The sequence below is a fragment of the Zootoca vivipara genome, chromosome 4 (genome assembly GCF_963506605.1).
Source record: "Zootoca vivipara chromosome 4, rZooViv1.1, whole genome shotgun sequence".
Classification (NCBI taxonomy): Eukaryota; Metazoa; Chordata; class Lepidosauria; order Squamata; family Lacertidae; genus Zootoca; species Zootoca vivipara.
The window spans coordinates 52001987-52021622 of NC_083279.1; the positions used below are offsets into that span (position 1 = coordinate 52001987).

Genomic DNA, 19636 nt, shown 5'->3' on the forward strand with positions numbered 1-19636 from the left:
AGCTGGGGCTAAAGACAGCTGTAGTTCAAAACATCTGAGAAAACCACTTTGGCTAGCTCTTATCTAATACAATTGTTCACAGGAGGATCTAGCATAATTGCTGTCTGGGTTGCCTGTGTATACGAAATGAGTTAGCAATGTCACTCAGCAGCCAAAGCCTCATTTTAATTTAGCTTCCATGTTTACCAAGTTTGCTATAAGATGAATAACATATCTGTAGTGTTATATATAAACTCAGTGGTAGCTGGTGCTCATTAGGACTTGTAGGGCAGCCAACAGTAGGTGGAGCCAATGAAAGGCGGAGCTGAGTAATTCTAGTTTTGTCCCACCATTCTCCTCCCTGCTGAATTCTACAAGGGCAACAATGAGACTAGAGGAGAGACCTTACCCCTGGACTGGCTGTTAAGTAAGAAGACAGGTAGGTGGAGGTTGCCCGAGGGCAGACTGGAGTTGGCACAGCAGCACCTCATTTGGTCTAATGGACCAGCCTCCACTGTAAACTGCTATAAATGCCAGAACCTAATTCTTCATGAAGTTGGCTTAATGGACCATGCATTTGCCTACGATCAATATACCATTTTTCATAGTTGATCCCTGGGATACAAGCAACTATGTTGTAGCGATAAATCTGTGGCGTATCCATTTTCAATAAATGCTGCATCCAATGCGATCTGAACTGGGGAGGAAGGAAGGCTTCAGAATGAAATGGGTACACAGTTAAAACTTCAGTGCTCTGTATGAACAATACTTCTGGAGGTAATTCCACTAACCCTCAAGTTTTTTGCAGATGGAACACATCTGAAGCTCAGCAGTCATAAAAAGAGAAACCATGAATTAGTCTGAGGTTTCTGCCAAGTTCCACAATTCTGGAATCCAGCCCATTTAAAATCACTAACAGAATAACAGTATTTCCTGAAAGGCTTTGTGGAAAGTCTTCTTCAAGAAGGAGGGGTGAGTAGCCTACAGAAAATGTTGCTATTTATTTGACATATTATTTGGGGCTAGGGGAGGGGAGACGTATAATGGTCAGAGACTTCTAGACTTATATATAGCCTGATAAGCTACCATAGACTGGTAAAAGCCCTGGGCTCGATTCCTGACATCTCCAAGAAGGGCTGAGAAAGAACCCTGTCTGAAACAATGGAGATCTGCGGGGGAGTTTCCTACATGCTCAAGCCTCAGAACCCTATTTGAGCCCGGGAGGGAACATCAACCCCTGTGATCAGGTGGCAATCTGAAGCCTCAGATTGGCCAGGTTCAATATAAATACCAGGCAATTGGCCTTCTGCCTTTGGCCCTCCAGGTTCAGAACCAGTATGCCACATGTCAATGGGGTAACAGGGTGGGTGGCTACTGCCTCCCTATCTTTTGCTTATGGGCTCCATGGAAGCACCCAGTTGGTCAAAGTGGGAAACAGAACATTGAACTAGATGGAACATTGAACTAGATGAACTGATCCAGCAGGGATCTTTTTATTTTCTAATGCCTGGTCAACGGACAATGATTGCTTGCTGCATTTAAGGTCCCAGGTTCCAGCTCAGGTCAATGGTTCTGAACTGGAGATGCACCTTCCACATCTGGATTTCAAGTACAATTGCCAATGACTCCAGCTTGGTTGTGGCACACAAAAACAGCAAATGGGTGTATGGCATTTCAAGCCTAGACATCACATTAGTGCCCCCCCTCTTTTTTGTCTGGCTGCCTATGGGGAGCCCCAGGCAGACCAACTCTGTGTTACAAATATATCTGCAAACATGACATGAAGGCTGGCAACATCAACCCTGTCACGTGGGGAATCCCTTGCAGACAACCGCAGTGCCTGGAGACAGTCAGTTTGTGTATCCTCAGCAGTGACCAGAGGAGAAATGATCTTTGGGAGGAGTGCAGAGAGAAGAAACACCATGGTGCATCTGCAGAAGAACAACCGGACCCCTTCACCTGTATCGGTCTCTACAGCCACAGCAGGCGCTGTAACCTTCCAACAGTTGACTTCATCCCCAAAGGCACACTCCTCCATTGTCTCCCGAAACAGACAGATATCAACATGGATGGATGGGTATGTGAAAGGGAGTAAGCGTGCAAATGCACACCAATCCTTTGGTGAAGCCTACCAGCTAATTTAAACTTTGCAATGTGCCATCATCCACTGAGAAACAATCAAATAAATATAAAGCCTTTCACCCTGTTTCTCAAACTTATCTAATGCAGCAATTTGTGAAGCATTGCAAAGAATTTCTACTGTTAAAAAGCACAAAGAGATAACAAGAAATGTCATATGAAATCAGTGTCTGAAGAATCACCAAATATGCAGTAACTGAATGTGACTTTAATCAACGTTTGATGTATAAAGTTATGTAACACGGCATAAAGGCTAGCAACCTTAGGTCTGCTCTATTAAGTAATATTGCCAATACTGCTGCAATAGTGAACAGGTAGAAGTAAGAGCATAACAGTGAAGTAAGTTTAATTTCTGCAGTAATACTGAACAGAAACTTGTAGAAAGAGCCTACTGCCAACATGCCACGCTTATTTTCTCCTTTTTTTAGTGTAAATCTTCTGATACCAGTAACAGTAATAAAATACCCCACCTAACAAAACCAAAGAAAGTAACAAAAAGCAGCAGTAATTCCCACCCCAAACATGCTGTTGAAGCAAAAGTGAAACTTTCCATTTACTCCATTGGGACATGAAAACTACTCAAACATGCAAATATTTGAAGAACTGGATTGGTCAAATTACTAAGGTTTCAATAGCTCTGACAGAGAAACAAAGCAAGCAAAGTTATGTTTGCTCTAACCCACTTGCTGCTAAAGTACAAAATTGATCATTAAGGAACAGAGCTTCATAACCATTATGACACTAATTTATAGCTTGACACACCAAAGACACTTCAAACAAATCCTATGGGTAATTCTCACTATCATCTTATACTGAAACCAAGCTTGGAATGTAAAAAAGAGGAACCTTTCTATTTAGGCTTTTATTTATTACTCCTAATGCATTGGAATAATACGATTTATTACTTCCATAGTGAATTGGGTTAAGTGAATTTCAAATCATTCTGACTGCAAACTTGCCTAGGAGGGAATATCAGGAAGATCAATAGAATTTACTCTTGGGAAGAATGTAGCCCTTCCATCTTGATTAAACCAACACAGGGAGAAAGACAGAAAGCACAAATTGTGTGAAATTACAGACCAAATAGGTTCATTCAGCAATTCCATCAAAAGTTCTGCCCAAACACTCTGCCCACCAGAAACAAAAGTTGTACAGTACAACATTAAGAGCTGTATGGACCTAAATGGAGTATCACGTAAGTAACGGCATTATTTACCTGTGGAGAGCTGAGTAGGGAAAGGATTCATTTCTTTGTCTACCATTTTCTGGTACAGTGCTCTCAGACTGAATGGCTCCACAGTAAACGGCAGTGTCCCAGTCAACATTGCATACATATTCACACCACTGTAAAAGAAGAATGGTGGGGGAAACTGTTAAAGAGAAACAATTCCCTTATAAACAAGACAGGGCATGCAAGAATGAATTAAGTTTACTAGCCTATGGTTTATCACACTTATGAAACATACATGAACATATGTTACTATTGGTCCATCTAATCCACCACAGTTTATTCCAAATGACAGCAGGTCTCAAATGTTCTTTAAAGGCAATGGTCTTTTCCAGCTTTGGTATCCAAGATCCTTTTCATAGGAGAAGCAGGGATTTAACCTGGGACTTTCTGCACCCGAAGCACATGCTCTATCACTGAGCTCTTCCCATAGGAGCCATAACACAATGTTCTCTAGAAGGGCAGCAACAGTCAGCTGGATCTTGTGTCTCAGTCATGTTTAGAGTACACTCACTAAAACTAATGGAACTTTAGTGTGGTTTAAGTCTGAATCCAACCCAGTAGCATTTAGCCTCCCTTCAGAGTATCTGCATAACCAGTTTCTTGAGAGATAAAACCATTCATAGCATGAAGGGTCACATTACCTAAGAATCCATTCTGATTTGAAAAGTTCAGAGTTTTAAGGGGTGATTCGGTTATATGGAAATAAGATTTGCTTATGTGCAAAAGGACTGTACATGGGATTGATTCACATTATGCTGCTTCCATGCACCAAGCAAGTGCAAAACCCCAAGGACTAAGCAAGTGCATTATAAGGTATATCCTATAATACAGCATTCTCTGTAGACGAACAAGCTATGAGTCAACTGTCTCTCTCCTTAAATTAAATGGCAGAGGATGTTATTGCCTGAGAAGGTTAAAGGACAAGAAAAAAGCACGATGGCATTCTCTGTTTGAATAATGTCACAGTAAGGGCTTCTTCATTCAGCAGCTCCAGCTTGCTGTGGATGGGTGACCCTATGTAGGAGCAACCAATTAAGAAGCAGTGTGACAGTTTCGATTTGGATTTTCTCGAAGCACATACACTGTAAATTGGGCTTCAACATATAAAGCTCTCTGAACTAGCTGCTTGCAAACAAAGGACAAAGCAAAACAAAAAATCCCCAAGAAGGAAACTCATTTCTGCTCTTAACTGCACCGAGATCAATGGAATTAATTCAAATTTCCAGACAGGGAAGTCTGAACATTTCTTGAAACACATTCATCTTTGTTTGCTTGTAGTACCCTGGAGTATTAAGATTTCCACTGCAGTCACTGAAAAGTTCCTATCAGTTCCTATAAAAGCAAATTATTTGACAAGTTTCTTCAGCCAAACATATCTCCTTGTTTTCTGACAACATCATTATGGGTAACTTCTGTCCCTGCTCCACAAACAGATGTAGACCACAGTTTGTAAATCCCAATGGCCAAGGTCAACTAAACACACTAGGCAGCAATTACTTTGGAGAATGAATTGAATCATCTTACGTTTGGAAATTCCTGGCAAATTGAAATCCTGACATTGTAAATGCTAACATTTGCAATCATCAGCACTGTAAACCATAGCTGCCAAGTTATCCCTTTTTTACAGGGATTTTCCCTTATGCTGAATAGGCTTCCTCGCGAGAAAAGCGAAAACTTGGCAGCTATGCTGTAAACTATTTTTCCAAAGTTACATATTTTTATTTACTAACAGCTCCAATTAGAACTTATATAAAAAGTCAAGCAAGAGAAGTCAACCCCCACCCCCCGCATGCATGTAGCTTTTTCAATTATAGTAACTCACATGGACCAAACATCTATTTTGGGACCATATTTTTTTCTTGCAAGCAGCTCTGGTGCTGCGTAGGCTGGACTACCGCACTGCGTGCTGAATGGATCAGAGTATCCCAAGATACTTGCACAGTTGCTCAAGCCAAAATCTGTGAAAAAGAAAATAAAGCTTTCAACATTGCACAGGAGAAACAACCACCTCGCAATATTTGTCCTTTGCTGCAATCAGCATGATTTCATTTACCCAGTTAAAGGCTTCCTTTTTAGTTAGGAGCTTTTTATTTGAGTCTAGGGGAAATTTAAATATAAATTTAGTCAGGAAACTTAGGAAAAAATATGACAGTATGAGCTCAAGTGTCTTAAGTAAATGTACTGTATATAAAATAGCTTTCTCCTTGCCTGGCAGAACTATTTGAGAGTCTGGAATCTTAAGAGTACAACCCTGCTCTCCTAGCATCTTTGTAACAATGTGTGTGGTTGCATGCTACAGAACGGAGTATAGCCCTACCTATAACATCATGAGGATTTCACCAGATACATGGGTAAGGACTTGAAACCTATTTCTTTGGATCATGGATGAAGTGATAGACATATAGAGGATTTACACGCCAAAACAGTATTTCCATCATTGGAGACCTGGGATTCTTAAGGACATCAGGAGGGCTAAGGGAACTTGAAACCTGTACTTCAGATGGAGAGCACACTGTGAGGTTACACAATACCATGAAACAATATTTTTTTGTCATTGGGGCTCCCAAGGTTCTGGGTCAGAGGGAGAGACCCATTCAGGGGCAACACTATGATCGCACAGAGGGGTCACAATGCACCCCCCAAACCATGTTAAAGGCAGAACCCCAATATAGTATTTTCAGGGGGAATCCTAAAGCAATCCTAAACAGGGGGGGCAGGGCTTATAGTCAAAAGGGGGCACAGCACCTGTCACTTTTCAGTTTGATGGATGGTAGTTCTATGTATGCATATGAGTGTATATCTCCCTTAAAGGTTTTATACGCTTTAAACATTCAGAAACAGTCTCACACAGAGCTTTGTGTAGTTCACAATGTCTTGTTCGCTTTTTACTTTTGGTCCCATTTTAGGCAACAATTTTCATCACCTCAGAGGTGATGAAGCCTCTCTGATGAAATCATCATCATCTGGCTTCTACTGTGCACCCAGACTCATTGCTGCTAGAAAATGTGTAGGCATAGAATTAAATACATAAACAGATGTTCTGCTAAGGGGAATATTTTCCTATCAATGCCCACAACTAGCATTAATGGGAGTTATAAACAGATAGTAGAATAAGATGAGTAATCCTATCGTGTCTGCAAAATGTGGAAGAACAGTGCTCTGAATGAAGTTGATAGGCAGTTGAAGAATCAATGGGCCATTGACAAATTAGATATAAATATAAAAGGCTTCTCAAACAGTTTCACATTCTAATTCTGCAGATGAGTAAGCCAATCATATGGAGTGGGTGGGGTTTTGCCTGATGCTGTGAGACTAAGGCTGTGTTCACACAACAGTGTATTTCATTTCCACAATGTTACCTAATTTTAATTGCTGCATTATATTTGAGCATTCACGTGACGTAAAAGCCATTTCCAGAAATGTAACAGAATATAGCACACGTTTAGTACTCATCTATGTGTAATTAACTTCCAGGGGAAAAAATCTATTTGCAAATAAAACAGAAAGGCAAAACTTTCTTGGAACTGAAGCTCTCAAATCCACACATTAAAAAACAATGGTACAGTGATAGAAGTATATTCACACTCCAACGATATTTGCAATGATATGGCATTATGCATGCTCAAATTTTAGATTCCCTGTTCTTAAAAACACCATGCTTCCAGAAACAGCCCAGGTGCTGTATTTGTTTGTGGCAAAAGGAGTGATTAGGGCCCGAGAATACACATTATTAGGACTACATTTGCATGCAAGTCGCAGGTGGCACTGTGGGTTAAACCACAGAGCCTAGGGCTTGCCGATCAGAAGGTCGGCGGTTCGAATCCCCGCAACGGGGTGAGCTCCCGTTGCTCGGTCCCAGCTCCTGCCAACCTAGCAGTTCGAAAGCATGTCAAAGTGCAAGTAGATAAATAGGCACTGCTCCAGCGGGAAGGTAAACGACGTTTCCGTGTGCTGCTCTGGTTCGGCAGAAGCAGCTTTGTCATGCTGGCCACATGACCTGGAAGCTGTACGCAAGCTCCCTCGGCCAATAACGCGAGATAAGCGCCGCAACCCCAGAGTCGGTCACGACTGGACCTAATGGTCAGGGATCCCTTTACCTTTACAGGAAAACAAGCATCAACCATTTCAGCTGATTATTTTTCAGGGACTGTTAATCATATTAAAAATGGCATTTTCCCATACTGCTTTAACCTCTCCATTTTTTTGTTAAAAAATGTTGACATCCCTTGTGAAAATGGCTTTTATGACCACAGTTTTATGAGGAAGTAGCTTACTGAAGTCACCAAATGGTAAAAACTTGCTGGTTGAATCTGTCTCTCGAGTGAGAGATAAGAGGGGAGTGTGTACACCCTAGGTGATAAATAGAGGTGGATGTTTTTTCTGTTACTTGTCATAGGGTGAAATGACATTCCTAACATACATCCACTGTGATGATTTGTACTTTGTAATTTTGCCCATGTGGAATAATGGTTGGACTATGACCTGGGAGACTGAGATTCAAATTTCCAATCAACCATGAAGTTCACTGGGTGACCCCAAACCAGTCAACATCTGTTAGCCTAACCTACCTCACCAGGTTGTTGTGAGGATAAAATGGGGAGAACCATGTACACCACCTTGAGCTCCTTGGAAGAAAAGGTGGTATATAAATCTAATAGTATTGTATTTTTGTTGTATATTGCTTTTAGGTCTTGTTTTCATTTGTTAATGCTTTGTTAGTGAACTCGTTTCTTTTTTAAAAGGAGCATACAGATGTGAAATTTAATGAAATCAAATCAATTTAAAGTGTCTTACTTGCAAGTAACACGTTTGGGGCTGTGTGCTACTTACCAGTGCTCATTGACAAAAAATTATATACGCTTAGATTAGAAGATCGCAACTTCTTTTGCCACACTCCTACAAAAAGCACTGCTATATATTGCCACACAGAATGTTACAGGACATCTAAGGCTCCCCTTATAACAAAAATACCAGTCAACAAAATTGCAATACGAGTTTCATACCAATAAGCTTGATATTGTTGTCGTCATCAAGCAAGAGATTTTCTATCTTCAAATCTCTGAAACAGACAAACATGTTTAATGAGAATGCAGGCCATTAAGCTTTTGATTTTTTCAAAGTTTCAGTAACCACTGTCATTTTCCACTTGCATCAGATTGTTATTAGGATCTTAATGTTATGATCTAGAGATGGTAGAGTTATAGTCCAATGTAGTTATCATGCGGGTACACCTGGTCTAATATGTGTGGGGGCACAATCCATCAAACAGTTCTATTCCACAAAACTGACTGAAATTAATTAGAGTTGCACCAGAATATTGTGGCTGGGAAGTCTAGTGGTATTTCCCTGCATTGCAGTATGTGTTATGAAACCATATTAGATAGTCTCCATTTGAAAAAACGCGAGAACAGTTTTTGTACAGAGAAAACAGTTTTAAAGCCTATGTACATTTGATTTATGCTACCAAATGATATTTACTGGGTCTAGTCTTCTGCATGGAAAAGAAATGCAGGCACAATCAGGCTGAAAAACATATATCACCATAACGCAAGTGGAAGAAGGAAAGTGGTTCACTGACTTCAAAGCAGAGTTTGGGATATTCGTGGCCTTGTGTTAAACTGCATTCCTAAGGCAAACCTACAGAAGAAAAGCTAACTTTGCATTTCAAAAGGAAGCGAATCTCAGTTCTGCAGAATTCTGACATAAATATTGCACCAGCCATCAGACTGTACTTAAAATTAGTTGGCTGAATGCATCTAGAGATCAAGCAATGGGTGTCAAGAAACAAAATCTAATATGCCTGGAATAACTGTACTTGAGCGGTGCTATCAGAGACTTTCAAATGTTTTTGTCATTGGTTGCATTTTATTTCCATAGCCTCTGCAATGTTCAAAATGCTTTACAATCACTATCTCTGCCATCCTTGTAATAACCTACCTGAGGGCCTATTAATGTTACCTCTTGGAACAGAACAAGTTGCCAAAAATGCCTAAGTATTTTACTATCCTGCTAACACTTTGTTTTACTTAGCAAGAAGGAGCAAGGCCAAACTGAATGTTGTAGAGATTTAATGTATCAACTTTAAAAAAATGCATATAGCAACAGCTGCAGGGTGGGGGTGGGAGGTGGGGAGAGATACTACCAAGACTGCACCAGGCATGGATGAGGAAATTTAACCTTTTCCTCCCCTGGAGATCTCTAAAGTAAAGTATCTCTTCTGAAGTTGCTTATGTGCATTAGAAGAAAAGTTGCCCTTATTGGGGGCAACTTCAGAAGAGAAGCTTGCAAGTTAGAGGAAGACTTATGTTTAAGTTGTACCTTCTTCTCTACCAGTACCTGCAAATAGGCTTCATCAGCTGTAAACAGCCATTCATTGAGATTCAGAACTTCAAAAAGTCACACTTTTTGAAGTGAGAGTCAGGATGGTTTAAATACCTCAGCAATGCTTCAGGGGTGATTAGAAAGTCCTTTGTTTTTATGTTTTATTGTAATTCTGTTGGTGTGAGCCGCCCTGAGCCTGGTTTTTGACTGGGGAGGGCGGGGTATAAATAAAAACTGTGGGCAATAATGTGAATTGGAAGTCATAACAAACAAACAAAAGAACATTGTTGTTGTATTGTATGATAATCTATAAGGAAAGACATCTTTGACATTATCCACCAAGGTCTAACAAATGCCATGAGTGACCCAAGCAGATAGTATGGTGACATGGTGAATAACAAAATAGATGTATTTGGAAAGAATTAGGAATGTCCTATGACTAGTTGTTGCCTACATTCTCAACTGGTGTATCCTCTAAGTCTTCCATTACATGGCCCAATGGAGAAAACTTGGGCTATTACCAGACATAAGAGGCTGTCTGGCAGCACCTATGATGCAGAGAATGATACAGTGGAACCTCGGTTTATGAACACCTCGGTTTATGAATTTTCGGTTTATGAACGCCGCGGACCCATCTGGAACGGATTAATTCACTTTCCATTACTTTTAATGGGAAAGTTCGCTTCAGTTTATGAACGCTTCAGTTTATGAACAGACTTCCGGAACCAATTACACCCATGTTTCAGTTTATGAACGCTTCAGTTTAAGTACTTCGCGGACCCATCTGGAACGGATTAATCCACTTTCCATTACTTTCAATGGAAAAGTTTGCTTCAGTTTATGAACGGTTACTCCGCGGACCGTCTGGAACGGATTAATCCACTTTCCATTACTTTCAATGGGAAAGTTCGCTTCAGTTTATGAACGCTTCAGTTTATGAACAGACTTCCGGAACCAATTGTGTTCATAAACCGAGGTACCACTGTATATGAAAAGATAATTCTTAGTTCCTTTCAAGATAGGAAATGAAGACGGAGCGACAGTGGCTTGTCCAAGGTGATACCATGGAGGTACAGCATTCAGACTTTGATCTCTTACCGCACGGGTGTCAGACCCAAGGCCCGCGGGCCAAATGCGGCCCGCGAGACCTCGCCATGCGGCCCGCGAGACCTCGTCATGTGGCCTAGAGCGCCAGAATGCAGGGGGCGCTGAGCAGCCCGCCCGCCGCCCGCTGGCGCCACTGCCACCGCCGCCGCCGCACTGTGCTGCCTGGGGCCGACTCCCGCGTCTGCAGGGGGGCGTAGTTGGCCCCCTGCACCAGCCCCTCCCCGCCGCCGCATCATACCCTCTGCCAGCCAATAGGGCTCAGGGGGGCGGAGTCCAGCTGCAGCGGGAGAATTTCTCTTTGCTGGGCTTCCGGCGAGGCATCACGGCGCGCGCCACGGAGCTCCTGAGGGCAGCCAGCGTGTTCGCGCTGCCCAAAGGGCTCCTAAGCCACTGAGACCGCCGCCGCGTGAGTGCCGGGGGTTCCTGTTGGCCCCCCCCCAGCTGAACAGAGAGAGAGATCGACCCTACTGCGCAAGTGCCATTCATTTCCATGGGAGTTCGCCCTGCAAAGCCCCCTGAAATGAATGGCGGCGGCAAGAGTGGGTCGTTTCCTGAGCCATTGAGCAAGGTTAGTGGCCGCTGGAGACGCAGGGAGGGAGGGAGGGAGGCTCTCAGAAGCAGCCGGAGCCCACCCGGGCAGATTAACCCTTGGGCTGCTGGGTACCATCAGCTCATTCACCCGCTGCCTTTCTTCCGCTGCTTTCGAGAGAAGTCCGGTTAGGCGGCAAGGCTGGAGTTGCAGGCTGATGCAAAGGAAGGGGCTTGAGGAGCTGGGGACGGGGAAAGAGATCTCTGCTGGCACCAGAGAGGGATGGCTGGTCTGGCAGTTTCAGCTCACGGAGGATTGTTTTCTGTTTGAGAAGTGGGGAGGCTATTGACAGGGAAGCGATCGCTCACTTTCCCTCTGGAGAGCTCAACAGCTGCTATCGGGCTGGCAGCGCCTTGAAATCAATTTTAAAGAGAGGGAAAGGGGAGGAGAACAAGCGGGGATGGATGGAAAGAAGGCGGGAGGGAGGGAGGGAGAGAGAGGAGGGAGGGAGGGAGAGAAGGAGGGAGGGAGGGAGGGAGGGGAGGAGGACAAGCCGGGAGCCTCTGAGGGGGAGAGCGAGAGAGCTAGGAGACAACGGGGAGCAGCCGCTTTGCAGCCGGCCTCAAGATCTCACATCTATACACTCTCCGATCGATGGCAAGGAGGGATAATATTTGTCAGCTGCAGTCCTCCCCCACCTTTTCCATTCTAACCCAAGAAGGGAGGGAGCTAATGTCTAAGAGGCATTTCCTCTCGGTTCCAAAAACAAAACAAGAATTAGCCCATTATAAAAGAGGAGAGAAGAACCCCGCAAGCGAGTAAAATCTAGTCAGAAAAGTTTAAAAAAAAGTTAATGCCTTGTGTTTGCCATATGTGTAATAAACAGTGTTTGGCAATATTTGTATGTTTTTTAAAAAAATTACTCTGTTACCAAAAATCATTTTTCAATAAATTGTACAATAATTGTACATTTGAATACCTACTTGCCATTATTCTGACTATGTTTTTGCTTTCAGAGCTAGTTATTACTTACATTATTACAAAAAACAGTAATAATTGAATGCAGTGACAATAATTTATAATAATAAAGAGTGGACACATAGTCCTACAGATACAACCGGCCCTTTGAGGGTGAGCAAACTGCTGATGCGGCCCCCCGATGAATTTGAGTTTGACACCCCTGTCTTACCGGTACATACATATACTATTATAGCTCACAAAATACAGATGTGTGTATATTTTACTATCTCCCAAAGCATTGCTTAATAAACCAAGTTCAAGTGATATGCATCTTGTTCCACACTGAAAGAAATAGTGGAAAAAACAGATACACAGGAAGCTGTCTTTGCCACTGGTACATTATTAAATTCCTTTCTCTGACATTCTGACAGTAATTGCACTGAATAGGATTGAATTTGGTTAAAATTACTTTAAAAGGGTTGTTGAGAATTTCCTGTGGGATGCTATTGCAAGCACCAAAGCCTTAACTTCATTGTCTTTGTTGTTCTTACTCCCTTAGGAGGCTTAATGCTCATCCTGTTTTTGACAGCATGAAGGCCTCTGTAAATATCTTCTAAAAAGAAAAAAGCTTCCCATATATTGCCATTTGGAATTGTTTTGTTGCTGTCAGACAAAGAGACAATGACTGCTATCTAATTCTGATTTGAGATTGATGCTTCTATGGCTTCAACAATGAACAAACCACAGGCCAAAGTTTACAGACCTTCTCAAAATGACCCCACAGAGACAGGACAGGCATCAGAAATGACTGCTTGGCAAGAGCTTTTGGCTATAAAAAGGATGTACTGTACAGTATTCTTAAAACGGGATTCTCAATTTGGCATTACAAACTTCATTAGGTCAAGGGAAAATCAGCCAAGCTTCCTCAAATGTTGCTAGGACAAGACAAACACAGACTGACAGTCATAGAATCATCTTTTACAATATAATCTGGCAACAAGCAATCCAGAAGAGCATGAAGAAGGCTACAGTACCCATCTTACATGCCTTAAAGTCCAATCAATGATGGAAGACCCTAGGGAAGCCAATAGCTCCCAAGCAAAATGACTGGGCATGGTGACTGTGTTAAAAGGAGCAGCCCTGGGCTCCTTTGGAAGGAATGGCAAGGTAGAAATAAATAAAATGAGCTCCTCTGGGATGCTACTGCTTTGGCACTTTGAACACCAAAACAGATTCTGAGAACATAACAAGCCCTGCTGCAGCTGACTAAAGGCCCATATAGTCAAGCATCCTATTCTCACAGTGGCCAACCAGATGTTAATGGGAAGCTGACAAATTGAACAATAAAAGCACTCTTCCCACTCTGCAACTGGTATTCAGAGGCCCTCCAACACTGGGCAGAGAACAGAGTCATCACTACTAGCAGCCTCTGCTTATCCTCCATCAATCTGCCTATCCCCCTTTTAAAACTGTCCAAAGATATCCACACTGAACACACTGAACCAAAACAAAAACAAACCATGGGGCAAACTGCACATGACAGGAACCTATGAATTTCTTTCAAAGATATTGTTAACCTCATCTCTTTGGGAAAAAACGCCCAAGGATGACTGCATTTTGTGGACAAACATTAGGAATTAGCTAAGTAAACCCTCCTTTTGGGTCCTGATTTACAGCCTTTGATTATACTTCACTGTTAAAAAAGGAAATTAGAAAAGCAATTTGGTGTAATGTTTGCCCCATTGTCCCTTCGAGTTGTTGGGAATGGGAAGGTGAAGCAGTGGGCTCATGTAGTGGCAACTCTCTGTTCTCTCATAGGATAACAGGATTCATATTATGTGAAGTAGCGGCTTTGAAATGACTAGCTCACCACCCAGAAAATTGCTGGATACTGGTGGATTGGCTACTAGGTAGCATAAGTGAGTTTACAGAACACAGGCTGTGCTCACGCACCTTTCTAAATCAAACCATGGTTTAACACGAATGCATGAATGTGCTGGCTCCCAGGGAGGAGACTGCTTCCATTTTCCTCCTCCTCAATTCTTTTAGCTCAATACAACACGGCAGCTAAGATTTGGCTTAGTGTGTCATCTGAACGTGGGACTGTGCTTAAAACTCTCCCCTCCTTTACCATGATCTGTAAAGGTAAAGGTACCCCTGACCATTAGGCCCAGTCGCGGACGACTCTGGGGTTGCGGCGCTCATCTTGCTCTATAGGCCGAGGGAGCCGGCGTTTGTCCGCAGACAGCTTCTGGGTCATGTGGCCAGCATGACTAAGCCACTTTTGGTGAACCAGAGCAGCACACGGAAACGCCGTTTACCTTCCTGCCAGAGCAGTACCTATTTATCTACTCGTACTTTGACGTGCTTTCGAACTGCTAGGTGGGCGGGAGCTGGGACCGAGCAACGGGAGCTCACCCCGTCGCGGGGATTCGAACCGCCGACCTTCTGATCGGCAAGCCCTAGGCTCAGTGGTTTAGATCTGTAGCCAAGAACAAACCTTGGCTAGATGTCATGGTTAAGAAGAGAGCTTAACCAAAACCCCATGTTTGGATGACACACTAAGCCAAACCTTGACTTAACTATCACAGCACACTAAAAACTAAGAGGACTAGGGAGGAACAAAGGAGAATCAATATGTTCAGGCAGTCTCAGTAAGCCACAGTTCAGTTTACTGTGTGACATGTGAACCAGGTTACTATAGCTCACAAGGTTAAGGAGGTTTCACTTTTAGGCCAAGTACTGAAAATGACAGGCAGGACAAAAGAATAAATATTTCCTTAGCCGAAGAGTTGGAAACCTTGAGCACTTCTTTTAACCTTAAAATACCTAGTATTTTCATATGATAGTAAAATTTTCTATAGCTGAATTCTAGGTCACAAAAGTTTTAAGGTTCTTCAATAATTACAATTCACTATTATCAATTTTCAATAACATGACTCATGTTGATTAGATGACTGAATTTAATCACTGCTCTCCCTCAATCTACGGTAATTATTTACCTACTTTACCACACAAGGACAAATAATTTGTGATAGAGCCGGCTGAATAATATCTCTAATGAATTTGATTTTGTTGGTGGTGGAGGAGGAAGTCCTCACCTGTTCTGTTAAACAAGCTCAGAGATCATGAGTACATATTGTAAAAGGTACAGCAGCAAGAAATTCCATCCTGCAAGAACAGCCATGTCTTGTTTATCATAAAGAGAGAATGTGAACACCTACAGATCTCAGATGAGGTGCGAGTGCTGTTATTTTTAGAGCTGATTTAAAATAACTTTATCACCAACTGCACTTAAGGCAAGAATGAATTGTGACTTTCTAAAACATGGATTTGGCACTCCTTTTTAAAGGGTCCATTATAATTAAAGTAATAGCAAACTGCTTAAATTGATAGGTGACACATAGTGCTTGCACACTTTTAGAGCCTGCCTATAAAGCAACTCTCTACACTCTTGGCTGGATATTGTGCCAGTCAACTAAATCACACGAAGTAGAAAAGATAGGTATATAATTTAACCATTTAGCTTGCCTTTTCTGCCATTAAGTCTTTCAAACTGGATTATAGCCTATAGTTAAAACAAAATATAATTTAAAACACTTAAAATTAATCAATTACCTAACCAGTTAATTTTTTTAAAAAAAAAACAACCACTGGCATATCAAGAATTAACAGCAAATTATAAAAAATATAAAATCGGAGTCCACAAAAGTTCTGTTGTAAAACGTTAAGTTTCAACCGACCACCTGAAACTCTGAACCAAACAAAAATGATACAATTTCCCTTGGGAAAACGTCACATACAAGTTCCATCTTGTTTTATTTATAACTGCCACTGCTTAATTTATGTAATGACAGATTGCTTTTATTAAACTACAGTACTGTTCAATAGTTGCTGAATGATATTTGTAGCTGTGAATATACTGTAAACATCTCTGTGAAGGCTGGTCTTCAAAAGCAGAACATTCATGTTAAATAAAAAAGCAAATTCACCTGTGAACCACCCCTGCACGATGTAGGTGTTCAACAGCCAAGATAAGCTGCCGGATGTATTTACGTGCTTCATGCTCTTCCAGCCTCTTTTTCTCATAGATTTTGTGCATCAAGTTGCCTCCTGGGCACAGCTCCATAACAAGGTAGTAACTGTTTTCCGTTTCCAAGATATCCAGTAGCTGAGCAATGTAAGGGTGTCGGATCATCTGCTGGATCTGTCCCTCCCGCCTCAGATTCTTGGTGACATAAGTGTCCTTTTTGGCTCTTTTCTTATCAATAACTTTCACTGCCACCTGATGGGAAAGAAAGACAGGCCATAGTTATTATTACCATTCTTGTTATTGCTCCTAACTCCAATCGTTCTATCATAACATTAACCTGAAAAGGGGGGGGGGGACAAGGAAAGAAGGAACTGGAAGGGGGGGAAAGTGAGTGCTGAATTATATGAATAGAATCTTAATCCTCCAGTGATGCACCCTACAAGCTTTTAAACATTATCTCTCTTTTTAAAAAGAAATGCCCAAAGGTCTTACATATATGGCGTTTGCTTTAAACAGTTTTCAATTTTGTGTTTAAAATTGTTGTTCCTACCCTGAGACCCTATGGTGAAAAGTGGCTAGTACATTTATAAATATTATTAATATTAATATTACCTCCAAATGCAATACTAATTTAATTATGTCCAACAGTTGTGTAAGAAGGAATTTGTGACTTCTAAGCAATCCAATGCTAAGCATTTGCTGGTCAGCAGAACCCTCAAAAGCAAAAGTTATGGTACTTAATTCCTACCATATTGAATGTTATTTTTCTAATTTACACGAATAAGTAAATGTGAGGTATCCAACAAATACCCTTTTATTTTAAATTGACTTCTATATCTTGATTCCAATTATTTAATTATTAAGCATTTGTATTTACATAACCTAAAAGCAGATTTCTAGGTCACAAGCATCTACTGATGTTTATTATGACATCTGTGGTATGAGCAGCAAAGGAATTATGCTAATAACCATTCCTCTTTTGCAGCCTATTTCTGCAGAGTTCTATGGCAAAGGAAATGATCATACCTTGCAAATGAGATCTATTAGCTCGTTGTTCATTACTGCCTTATTATTAGAATGGAAAAGGGAACTCGCTGTTCTTTCATGTTGTTGAGCTTTGCACTGAAATCAGTTTAAAAGGTTCCTGCCCATACAAAACAAAATCCAAAGCGGTGAAGACTCTTAAGTTTAGTGGTAGAGTACAAAGTCTGCATGTGAAAAGTCCCAAGTTTAATCCCCAGCATCTCCAAATGGGGCTCTAGCTTTGATGGACCCCAGACAACCTATCCTCTGGCAGGCCAACCTACATAGCTGCAACAGAAATGTTTCAATCAGTGCTGGTGCCTGGGTCTAGCTACCCTTTCCCATGATGCCTCTGACCATTGTGGAACATTGACAGGATGGCTGGATTCAGTCACACAAATCACTTCTTGGAATAACAACAACAACAACAACAACAATTTATTATTTATACCCTGCCCATCTGGCTGAGTTTCCCCAGCCACTCTGGGCGGCTCCCAATCAAGTGTTAAAAACAATGCAGCATTAAATATTTAAAACTTCCCTAAACAGGGCTGCCTTCAGATGTCTTTTAAAAATAGGATAGCTGCTTATTTCCTTGACATCTGATGGGAGGGCGTTCCACAGGGCGGGCGCCACTACCGAGAAGGCCCTCTGTCTGGTTCCCTGTAACCTCACTTCTCACAATGAGGGAACCACCAGAAGGCCCTCGGTGCTGGATCTCAGTGTCGAGGCTGAACAATGGGGGTGGAGATGCTCCTTCAGGTATACAGGACCGAGGCTGTTTAGGGCTTTAAAGGTCAGCACCAACACTTTGAATTGTGCTCGGAAACGTACTGGGAGCCAATGCAGAACTCTCAAGACTGGTGTTATGTGGTCTCGGCAGCCACGCCCAGTCACTAGTCTAGCTGCCGCATTCTGGATTAGTTGTAGTTTCCGGGTCACCTTCAAAGGTAGCCCCACATAGAGCACACTGCAGTAGTCCAAACGGGAGATAACTAGAGCATGCACCACTCTGGTGAGACAGTCCGCAGGCAGGTAGGGTTTCAGCCTGCGTACCAGGTGGAGCTGGTAGACAGCTGCCCTGGATACAGAGATGAGCTGCGCCTCCATGGATAGCTGTGAGTCCAAAATGACTGCCAGGGGCACAGTTACCCCATTCAGGACCAGGGAGTCCTCCACACCAGCCCGCCCCCTTTCCCCCCAAGAACAGTACTTCTGTCTTGTCAGGATTCAACCTCAATCCATTAACCGCCAGCCTAAACCTCCATGTTCACATAGAGAGGCATTGAAGCAGTTCCCACATGGTTAACAGTCATCTGAATCCACTATGTCTCAAACCAAAAAACTGAATGTGCTTTTCTCCCAATGAAGTTAGAACAATAACTCAGATTAGCATAATGTGTTTAAACAAGCTATCCTTAAGGATTAGTCTACTGAGGAGAAATTAATTCAGGCATACTGAAAGGTTGTTTCCTGTTCGCAGAATAGGAAATACCACTTGCAGGTGGAAACAGAAAAAGTAGTGTTGGTTTTCCCCAGGATTGAAAGACACAGGAAGAAACAGAAATCTGTTGAAGTGCTTTATGAATCACATCTCTCCCATACCAACAAGTCATCCCAGCCTCATTGAATATAACAGTTCATTGCTGAACACCACTAAGAGGTGAACTACATGTTACAAGCATGCAACAAAGAAAGCTCTGAAATTTTTTAAATGAAAAGCAGTCTTAACATTAACATTGTTTTAAAACCTATTATAGTTGTTCTTATTGTATAATTTGAAATAGCCCCAAGACGTAAGTGAACAACAATAAATTAATAAAATAAATTTGATGGGGGGGGAAGCTCAATTGGCTTTGGTCGGTGGAGGCAACCAGGGCGGGGTGGTTTGTAAGACCTAATAATCACAGAAATGTGTCTTCCACCTCAAGGCACAACCTAGCAGTTTCCTTATCTAAACCCATCTGGAACCTTTGCTAAGTAGTGGAGAAAACACAATGGCTTTCCTAACACCTACAAAACTCCAGAACACAATGTAGGCTTCTCCCACCAACTTTTGCTCTTCATTAATAATATGATTACAGTACTGTTAAGTTGTGGGTAAGCATAGCAGACAACACAGCGATTCTTCAAAAGCTGCTCTTTATTTGGAAGCTGGAACAGAACTGAACTGCATTGCCGAGCTGGCAATTAACTAAATTAAAATTGTTTGCAAAATCAAAGTATTAAAATGTATTAATAACAACTGAAATTGAAGCAGGTGTGCATAGGTGATAAATGCATGAAAACAATGTCTGTTAGTTTAACATCCTAA

At 41.9% G+C, this 19636-nt stretch overlaps 1 protein-coding gene across 1 annotated transcript in view; it reads right to left on the reverse strand.

The window, feature by feature from the left end:
- Nucleotides 1-19636, reverse strand: part of HUNK (hormonally up-regulated Neu-associated kinase) — a 59947-nt gene that overhangs the window by 22266 nt on the left and 18045 nt on the right. Inside the window, exons 2-5 of the mRNA XM_035116775.2 lie at nucleotides 16259-16551; nucleotides 8353-8408; nucleotides 5172-5307; nucleotides 3335-3462 (exon numbers count right to left, since the gene is read on the reverse strand). Coding sequence (XP_034972666.1) covers nucleotides 3335-3462; nucleotides 5172-5307; nucleotides 8353-8408; nucleotides 16259-16551 — 613 coding nt within the window. The remainder of the gene's footprint in view (nucleotides 1-3334; nucleotides 3463-5171; nucleotides 5308-8352; nucleotides 8409-16258; nucleotides 16552-19636) is intronic.